Raw genomic sequence first — 10,013 nt, 5'->3', positions numbered from 1 at the left:
CAAAGATTTGTGAAAGGTAAGGATATAATTTTATACAGTATTAAAGGTTAAACATAGTTATTTACATAGCTCTTTTACAACTAAAGTTTAATTAAACAAATCAGAATAGCCTTTCTGTTGTGTCATTCCAAATCTATTTGATAACAAACCTGGGAATGCCAAATTGTTGTTTGGGCTCTATGCTGGTAGGTTCCTAATCCAACAAAACTAATCCTTTTAAATGATTAACAAGATTAATAACTTGATGTTACTATTAATAACTTAATGTTACTATTCCCTCCATGTCTTCCATGGCATTTTTCCATCATTATTTTTTCGATTGGGCAATGTTATTGAACTGACCAACCAAAGTTTTTAATTTGATAACACAATGGAACAGATGTGGAACTGCAGGAAAGTATTGCAGTTACCGTAGGTACAGCAGTATATTTATCAGTGTATACCAGATGGGTTCATTTATTCTTTATTACAAAGATAATTGTGTAACAATTGTTTTCATGATGCACCTTATGGAGTTGAAGCTTACACAATAAATGACATTTGAGGCTGAAAATCTCGAGTAGATCCAATATGAAGTTAATGTTTTCAAAATCTAAAGTGTTCTCTGAAAATTACATTATATCTGATATTACAAGTCTAGTTTCAAAATATCTTTACAGCTTTTTGTGATATATTGCATCAGCCTATTCAGATATGCCTTTTTTATTTCAAATTTTTATTCTTTTATTAGTAGGATAAATCCCAAACTAAGCAAATTTTATTGTTCATCCTTCTTCCATAAGAGTAGATTTTTGTTCATTATATTAATAATAATTTTTATTTTGTGTACTTTAACTTGATATTTGATGCAGTAACAGTTAAGAAGTTTGAATTTAAACCTAATACTTTTGTTGAGTATTGTTGTCCAAGTGAAAGGAAAGAACCTGCTTCCATATTGTTTTACTCAGGATGATCTCATAATAGTTACAAGAACTTCATTCTAGGCAACACACACTGTTCTCGAAATTAAAGAATAATAATTTTGTTCCTTGTACAAGTACATAGACATTTTCTGTAATGCATTTTATTGATACATAATTTACACCTGTAAACCATGTTTAAAGTCTACATTAACAATAAAAATTACCGTTTAGTTTAATCAAAGCAATATTCATTACTTGGCATCAGATTTTAGACTAGTGCATGATATGCTGCCAAGTTGTTGAAACAGAGAAATGAAAAAGATTCTTATCATTAATGATGACAACTGAAATTGATTTATTCTTACACTGTTTACTAATAAAGATAATTATTGTTTTATATTTTAATTGATCACCAGTAATCACTAAGTCAAATTAAAACAAAGATATTTGGTATAATTTGTATATTTTTAATTCATTGATTAAAGGTCATGAGTTTATTGAACAGAAAAAATAGAAAAACAGACTTTATCTTCTTGCTGTTATCTGAAAAGAAAAGAAAAATATTTGATAACATGTTAAAACCCAAGTTTATTTCTACAAATATATGTAGTGCCTTTCTTCTCCCAAAACAAGACTCAATTAAAATATTTCTACTAATTCAGATTAGATGAAACTAATAGAGCTAAATTTTAAAATGCATGTTATTTTTCAAAAATAATATATTTTCTCTTACAAATTTAATATATCAAAATTTCTTAATAGCCATCCTTATACGTTATATATTTGAGATGTATACATCGATATATCGTTTAAAAATATTTTCCACTTTTACATAATAAGCTTTACTTTGAAACAAATTTGCATCATTATAGTATTTTGTATTAAGAAAGGTAAAGTAGGCTTCATGTGAGTAAAGGCTTGTTAACATTAGCCGATGAAGAGAAAAAAAAATTCGCAACTCAACATTGCGAAAGTATATCCTGTTTTATATTTAATACTACCCTTATTTTTTACGAACAATACTTTACTTTGATATCACTAGTGAAAAATAACTGAAAAGTACTGTTACGTATCTGCTCGTTTGTTAATTCCCGGTACAAATTCCTTTCGAGGAACTTCAGCGATACAAGTCCTTTCTTAATTAAAACTAGTTTATTCTTTCTTTATACAACCTTTTAGTACACATAATTTCCACAGTCACTTTAAACTATAAACCACAATGATTCACACACTTTACTTACGGTGCCTACTGTCTGCTTGACTCAGTTATCTATCTCTTCAATCTATCTGCATATTTCTCTGTCGCTGGCTTTATTTGCCAGGCTTATATACTAAAAAAAGAGGGCGCCTGGCAAACACTTAGACATTCGCGTGGTTCCTCGATAATTCATGATCCTTCTAGAAATTCTAGCGTGCATGCTCCCAGCGTCGCGTAAGTTTCGCTGTCGTAACAGTACTAAACAAAAATTACAATAGTAGAACAAAACGCTCTACGTAGAAATATTGCTAGAAACATTATAATTGTATTAAAGCTCAATTCAAAAATTAGTGAAACTGTTTACGTTGAAGGTACCAAACTCCAAACTGTGTCAGATATATTTTTTATGCGAAAGAAAATATACAATCAGTTTGCTTAAAGTTTAAAAGTACCTAAGGCATTACTTCACGAAGACACTTTTGTTCAATTTTCTTCAACTCATCTTGTATTAAATCCTGAAAAAAAACAACATATAAATTACATGTTTTAACAAACATTTTTGATTTCATAGTAAATTCTTATGAAATCGTATTTTGTTTCATTCTGTTATATTACACTGATGATATTAAGCAATCTTACTTTGAAATTAAGAATATTCTCAGAAAATGTCTGGATAATTATAGTTAATTATGAATTTCATTTCAAATTAAGACTTGAGATCATATAAAAATATTTGTATTTATATGATAAGACATTTTCCACTTAGATATTGGGGTGTGCTCACATATTTTTTATTAAATGAGAAAACTGTTTGATTTAAGAGTAATTTACACAAAATTCCACTAAAATCGTTATCTAAACTAGACTACAGTTCGGATTAAAGAAATAAAGTTATTTGTATCAAGACGTAAAAAATTATGCTGAACCACATTTGCGTAAAACTGAAAATTCAAACTTCACCTTTACAGTAATAAACACGACATTCCAACTACATTAAAAACGTTACATTCTGTAATACACAAGTAACATCATTTACAAACGTTATATAGAGAGTAAATGCATTAATTTTAAGAATTTAGCATTCATGTAACTACCATGGATTCTTTTTATAGATGTTTTAACAATTTCTATTTTAATTACCGAGGATATTGAACATTTGCAAACAAAATTTCAAAATAGGAACATCATATATGATGATTATTCAACATTAAAAACCGCAAAATACACAGGATAAATAATGGGCGTGTTCTATTCTATTATCCGATTGAAATAAGTCAAAGTCAGGTACAATTATTTATAAACGAGTTACGCATTACTTCGTTAATGCTCTATAGGTTACATTCGTTCATACGCCTAACTGACAAATTAAACAACGCTGCATAATGGGCTATTTGTGCTCTGCCCACCGTGCATACCAAAAAACGAATCAAGTGAAAATTTGAATTGTCACAGAGTAAAAAAACACACAAAAATCACCACTATCTGTTCAAATTACTGATTCACTAAGTACCTAACTTATAATGTTACTATCTATCTGTGTAATTAATTAGCTAAATCAATAATAGGGCGATAACACTGCATCATATTCAATATTTAACCCAATAAATGACTCCTTAACTATGTTGTTTTATACAGTGTTCGTTTTTTCCCCATATCTCTAGAAAAGGTGAGACGTTTCGTATTTAAATATCACTATTACGTAATGACACAATCCCTCTAGCAAACGACGCAAAACAACTATTTAAAAAATATTAAAAGCATAGTATAAAACAAAAGTGTGTACTTACGTATGCAGATATGTAGCACATGATAAACTAAAGAAAAAAATATATATGTAAATATGGTTAAAAAAAGATTTGAATTTTTTCCATCTCTAACTAATGAAGTAAATAACATGTATTATATTATGTTTATGTTTAATGTTTACTTTTCTCAATTATGATATGTATTTAGCTCAATTTTTAAACAGACTTCAGTTATTCAGTTAAGACAGTAAATAAACAGCAGAATAAAGATTCTGAAATACACAAAGACGTAGATTTGATTTAGCGCTAGAACTGGCATGGTGCGGTGGTTAGGGAGCTTGACTCACAATCTGCGGTTTTATACCAAACTTGCTCGCCATTTCAGCCGCGGAGGCGTTATAATGTGCAGTCATTCCCACTATTCGTTAGCAAAAGAGTAGCCCAACAGCTTGCGGTGGGTGGTGATGACTAGCTGCCTTCTCTCTAGTTTTACACTGTTAAAGTAGGGACGGCTAGCGCAGATAGCCCTCGTGTAACTTTGCGCGAAATCCATAACAAACAATCATTTGGCGTAAATAACATAACAATGTGAAAAATGTAATATTATGACAAATACGCATTTGCTACAGGCGTAATATTTTTTTAAATAAATCTTTAAGTAATATGTTCTGACAAAGTAAGAAATGCATGTTTAATCCAAAAGCACTTATAGAAAATGTAAAAGATGTAGGTTGATTTAAATTTTTTTATCACATTAAGAAATTAAATTTTAATTAGTAAAAGTAACAACGCAAGAAGCATGAGTTTAATCTAGAAACAGTAATAAAGTATAAAACTTAATCTAACATTCCCTACAGCTTGTGTCACTAAAATCATATCCCATGTGAATAATTATTTATTGTTGTAGTACATTGCATTATAATATAATGGCCACTGATTAGTCTGCATTTGTCATATAATTAGGTAATTTAAGTTTTTGTTCCTAGAGAGTGGTTCGGCAGTTTACATTAAATATACATTTTGGTTTTAATAATGTATTTCGGCAGTTTATTGGGAGTTTACATTTATGTTTATGTTTTGCTTTTCGAGATAGATAAGTGATTACTGAGAGGCAACCACCTGTATTCATATAATGTTCGTGTTCACACATTAACATGTTTGGTAGTTAAAGTGCTCGACTCACAACCTGCTGTATCAAAATCTGAATCTCTTCAGTCTGTTGTTTGTTTTTGTTTTTGAATTTTGCGCAAAGCTACACGAGGGCTATCTGCGCTAGCCGTCCCTAATTTAGCAGTGTAAGACTAGAGGGAAGGCAACTAGTCATCACCACCCACCGCCAACTCTTGGGCTACTCTTTTACCAACGAATAGTGGGATTGACCGTCACATAAGAACGCCCCCACGGCTGAAAGGGCGAGCATGTTTGGTGTGACAGGGATTCGAACCCGCGACCCTCAGATTGCGAGTCGAGTGCCTTAACCACCTGGCCATGCCGGGCCCTCTTCAGTCTGATATATCACGAATAATCGTTAATCGAATAATATAACCATATAAAACCACTAGGGTGTATCCTACACTTTTGCGAATAGTCGTGTTTTTGTTAGTTATATTACAATATGATATATTGTAGAAACTGATATATATACATATTTATTTATTTTTAAACAAAAAACCAACCAAAAGCTATCTGTCATATATCCAGTGCATTTGTTTGATGTTAAGCACAAAGCTGCACACTGAGCTATCTGTTCTCTCCCCACCACGGGTATCGAAACCCGTTGTGCCACTGGGGGCATGTCCAGATCACGTAAGGAAGGGCGACGTTTAACGTGCTAAACTTCAAATTTGCCACTGAGGTACTGGAGGAGGAGGGGGGGGGAGACTGATGTTTAGGTACAATAATTAATCACATATAAATATAAAAATATTTAATGAAAACTTCTTCCAAGAAACAAAATAAAATAGCAACCCTAAATAATCTTATTGTTAATGGATCAAAGGATTATCAAAAATCAAGACAATACAGAATATTCAATATTCAAATTGTTTAAGAATATTTTTAAGAATTTTTTAGTGCGGTTGTAATTTTTATAGTAAGGTTACAGGAAAGCAACATGTCAGAACAAATAAGGTCCACCATCAAAACAAACAGTACTGAAAATCGCTTATGTCGCTCAAGTATGAAGTATGTATTCTTACATAAAGTTCAGGTATTTATATCCCTGTTTTTTAACATAATATCATCACCTGCTTTGACAGAATCTTTGCCAACTTTTTTGTTATATTAACCTTGTTAAAGTAGGGATCGCGGAGCACCTTCCACGTCAGAAAGTAGAGATAAAGGGGGAATGAAATCATGAATTTCTGAACACCAGTAAGGATAATAATGGTTGGAGACGGCTTGAATGGGTAATGAAGAAAAACTTTAACATAAGTTTAACATTACAGCAAATGTACAACGTTTCGACAGTATTGAACAAAGAGGTCACATAAACTCAACATAAACAAACGAAAAATCAAAGAATCCATCTTAATTGAACAAAACAACCCTACTCTAAACCAACACCCCGGGGTGCCTAGATACCTGTTCTAAGTTTTTCAACAGTAACCGGTCATGTGACCTCTTTGTTCGATATTGTATATATATATATATATATCCGTGTCAGTGTAAATTACTTGTATCTGATGATGACGAAACCTGGTTGAAACGTTGTCCATTTGTTGTTATGTTAAACTTATATTAAAGTTTTTCTTCATTACCCATTCAAACCGTCTCCAACCATTATTAGTCTTAAAGTAGGTTCCTCGTCATCGAACCAGTAAGGATAATTAATCTGTTTTAGGTAGAGCGAAATAGAAATGTGTTACGGAGACTTTCATATAACGATTTAGATGAAAAATTAGCTAAAAATGTTTGTTTATTGGTTAGAACAAAGCTTCACAATGGGCTACGTGTGTGCTCTACCTACCTCGGGTATTTAAACTCGAATCAACTGAAAATTTGAATTAGAGACCAAAATAAAGAGTTGATATGAACAAATCCAACTCGTAATGGTCATGGGGATACCAGGGGTTAAATAAAAGTTAAACTGAGACGAAATAACATGACTTTTACTAGGTGTACTTGCGCAAGGCTCCCGAATGTGTATTGTTTAAATAGTAACTAAAACCAAAATTAAGAGTATCAGATATTTCTATTTCTTACTTTTGAAGTTTATATGCCATGCTGTGTTGCAGCCTATCTGGTGCATAATTCTTCCCCTGCTTAATGACATGCGCACGTTTTACTGACGTCACGAAAGTACAAATTGCAACGTTGGGGTCCTTCGTGTGACGTCATATTAGTGTAACTGACTGACAGACAACACACTATCATACAGTGGAGCAAGTGGTTAAAACAGGTGTTCCATCTAAGCCCCTCATCGGAGAAATTAAGCATCTTACCTCCATTACTGTTTTTCCTCCCTCGCATATTTTTCTCATGATTTCTATGTATGAAGTGTGAGGGAAATGTTTCTCTTTACAACGATTGAATATAACACCAAACTGTAAGGAGAAACAGTTAACTAAAATGATTATCACTGCTTGAGAAATTAGAAAGAGTGTTACATGACGTATATATATAAGTAGATAATATTGTTTAGATTTTATAAATATTCTATCTTAATTTAACTTAACCTTTAAACATTATTTTTATTTTGTAGTATAGATAGTGAAACACTGGTGATGAAGATTAATTTATCTCCTTTGAATATGAAATATGTGAGCTTTTCTATTTCTGAAACAATACCAGTTTGTTTTAAATATTTGAACATTATGCTAGGTTTTCTACAAATTTATTCAAATAAAGGGTTTAACTATAAATTTCTCCTTACCCAAGAAGGGATCTTTTCTCCTTGACATGCAAGAAACTTCGCCATTTGATCATCTGTGAACCCTAAAACAGACAAAGAAACTACATAATATATATATAACAGTGATAAAGTACCGAAACAAACTCTAAATGATGTACATCTTCCGATTGTGAAGTGTCTGTAATCCACTTGGCAACAAATTTTGCCTCTATTGTCTTAGTTTTTTTATATTTTTCGATAAATTACACACACAAAGACCCTTAGAGAAAAATGCTTTCTTTTGTCAAATTTTTATTGTGCTTTATTACGCATTTTTACAACTATTTTACGTAGAAAGCGTATTAATTCCAAGGGTTCTACGCTTGTGAAGTGTTGCTTGTACAATGATTATTTGTATTTTGTATTTATGGTAAAATTACTAAGGATAACTTTCACTAATTTTGAAGTATTGACCAGAAAAAGTTCAGCCAGTCAGCAGCATCATACCTTCATGGATTACAGGGACAACCCGCGTCTCTCATCTGTGAAGTGTTAGTTGTTAGACAAATTACCCAACCTGTATAGCTTTGCGTTTAACAAGGAGCAACATCATGAATTCTGGTCCCCAGCGGTAAGTCATCAGGGAATATGACGTCGAAATTTGAGTTTCGTAACCTAAGATGAGCAAAGTACAAACAGGTCACTATGTAGCTTTGAGCTTAACAGCAACCAAATCATGAATTCTTGTGAAATATACATTTTAAACGTGAATTATGTGAATGTCCCACGTTTAAAGAATTATAAGTTGTAAAATATTTGAAGTTCAATGTCATCATACAGAATTTAAAAAGAATGCAAATATGTGAAGAAAACAAAACAGACACGTGTTCTATAGAAAAGTAAATATGTACTGGCTACAACGTGCAAATATATCTATGAAATAAACCGCCAACACGACTTGAAATGTTGTAGTAAGTGATGTCGGAAAAGAGAACAAAAATTCTCAAACAAAATGTGTTTTTTTTTTTCACCAATGTTTTGGAAATTTCTAAGTTTCATATTTGGTAATAGTTGATTGTAAGTACTGAAGCAACAATATTGTCGTTTTTATAAGAGTAAACATTAGGTATGTATAGTTTATCAAAACTGAATGGTTAACTCCAGAGATAGAAAAATACAAAAAATACTGCTTCTACCAGTGTTTCCTGTATTATCATAATATATTAATCTCCTGCAGTAGATCAGCGGTAAGTTTCGAATTTGCCCACCAGTGGCACAGCGGAATGTCTGCGGACTTACAACGCTAGAAACCGGGTTTCGATACCCGTGGTGGGCAGAGCACAGATAGCCCTTGTGTAGCTTTGTGCATAATTAAAAACAAACAAACAAGTTTCGGATTTAAAATGCTAAAATCCGGGGTTCAAGTCCCCCTTGGTGAGCAGAGTGGAAACAGTATATTATGTAACTTTGTGTTAAAACAAATAACTACAATATTTAACTACTTACGACAAAAGGGTAAATTAAATTCACAAAGTACAGCCACACTAAAAGTGAGGATCAAAGCAATGGTGATGAAAGTCTTCATCTTCAGGTTTTCAGAGTCTCTACAAACAAAACAATGTTGAACCGTTATCCGTAATTCATATTTTATAGCCATCCAGGAACTGTTAGATCTCACATCCCTAGACAACATGACCTTGATCTTTTATCCCTCTTTCATCACACGAGTAGATAATATTATCTAAATAACGGATGGTGCTTTTACTAAAGATCCCGCGTTTTTCTCATCTAAATTCTCTGGAGAATAATGACATGAAGTTACACAATTTAGATATTGCCCAAACACTTTTTACTACACTTATATGTCTTTCTTTGTACACATATATAACACCTAAATTATGGGTAGGATTACTCTACAGTTCTCTCTAACAAAGAATAATATCACCGTACATGTTAGATTATACATATTAGATTATACCGTACAATAATTAGTTAAGTTATATCAACTCCATAATCTGACTCAAAAGATACCTATAAACAGTTCTGGGTGTAATGTAGTCGGTTTTCCTCCACATATCGGATACATAGACACGAAAAATGTAATATAGCTTTCTTGTTATATTTCTTTTATTGAATAATCAAACACATATATATGAGATCTCAAGTAAGTATTTTTGCAAACAGCCCTAAATGTTGAAGCAAGTGAAAGGTAATGAATACTTTGCTTATTTGGTTGTTAGGGAAACTGTCAGGTTAGGAACAGAACGAGTTATTGTCCTTGAAGCCATCTGTACGAATCTCACTCAGATCCAGTGGTATAACGATATCGGATGATG

General features: G+C 32.1%; 1 protein-coding gene across 1 annotated transcript; it reads right to left on the bottom strand.

Moving 5' to 3' along the window:
- Window positions 1-1,043: 1,043 nt before the first annotated feature.
- Window positions 1,044-9,349, bottom strand: LOC111086033. Its single transcript, XM_022387337.1, has 6 exons — window positions 9,184-9,349; window positions 7,720-7,781; window positions 7,289-7,390; window positions 3,888-3,914; window positions 2,553-2,615; window positions 1,044-1,445 (listed from the first exon to the last, which is right to left on the bottom strand). The coding sequence occupies exons 1-5, from the start codon at window positions 9,332-9,334 to the stop codon at window positions 2,553-2,555; spliced, it is 405 nt and encodes a 134-aa protein (XP_022243045.1). The 5' UTR covers window positions 9,335-9,349; the 3' UTR covers window positions 1,044-1,445.
- Between the last annotated feature and the right edge of the window lie 664 nt (window positions 9,350-10,013).

This window comes from Limulus polyphemus, unplaced genomic scaffold, assembly GCF_000517525.1.
Source record: "Limulus polyphemus unplaced genomic scaffold, Limulus_polyphemus-2.1.2 Scaffold800, whole genome shotgun sequence".
In the NCBI taxonomy this organism is placed as follows: Eukaryota; Metazoa; Arthropoda; class Merostomata; order Xiphosura; family Limulidae; genus Limulus; species Limulus polyphemus.
Note: the sequence above shows the minus strand (reverse complement) of the source record. Positions and strands in the feature narration are given on the sequence as shown.

Excerpts from the sequence above, each read along its gene's own strand:
- LOC111086033 (XM_022387337.1), bottom strand. The coding sequence starts at position 9,334 with ATGGCTATAAAATATGAATTACGGATAACGGTTCAACATTGTTTTGTT. Across the intron at positions 7,782-9,183 it reads ATTTAATTTACCCTTTTGTC|GGTTCACAGATGATCAAATG; the intron begins GTAAGTAGTTAA and ends TGTCTGTTTTAG. Across the intron at positions 3,915-7,288 it reads GAGGAAAAACAGTAATGGAG|TTTATCATGTGCTACATATC; the intron begins GTAAGATGCTTA and ends TTTTTTCTTTAG.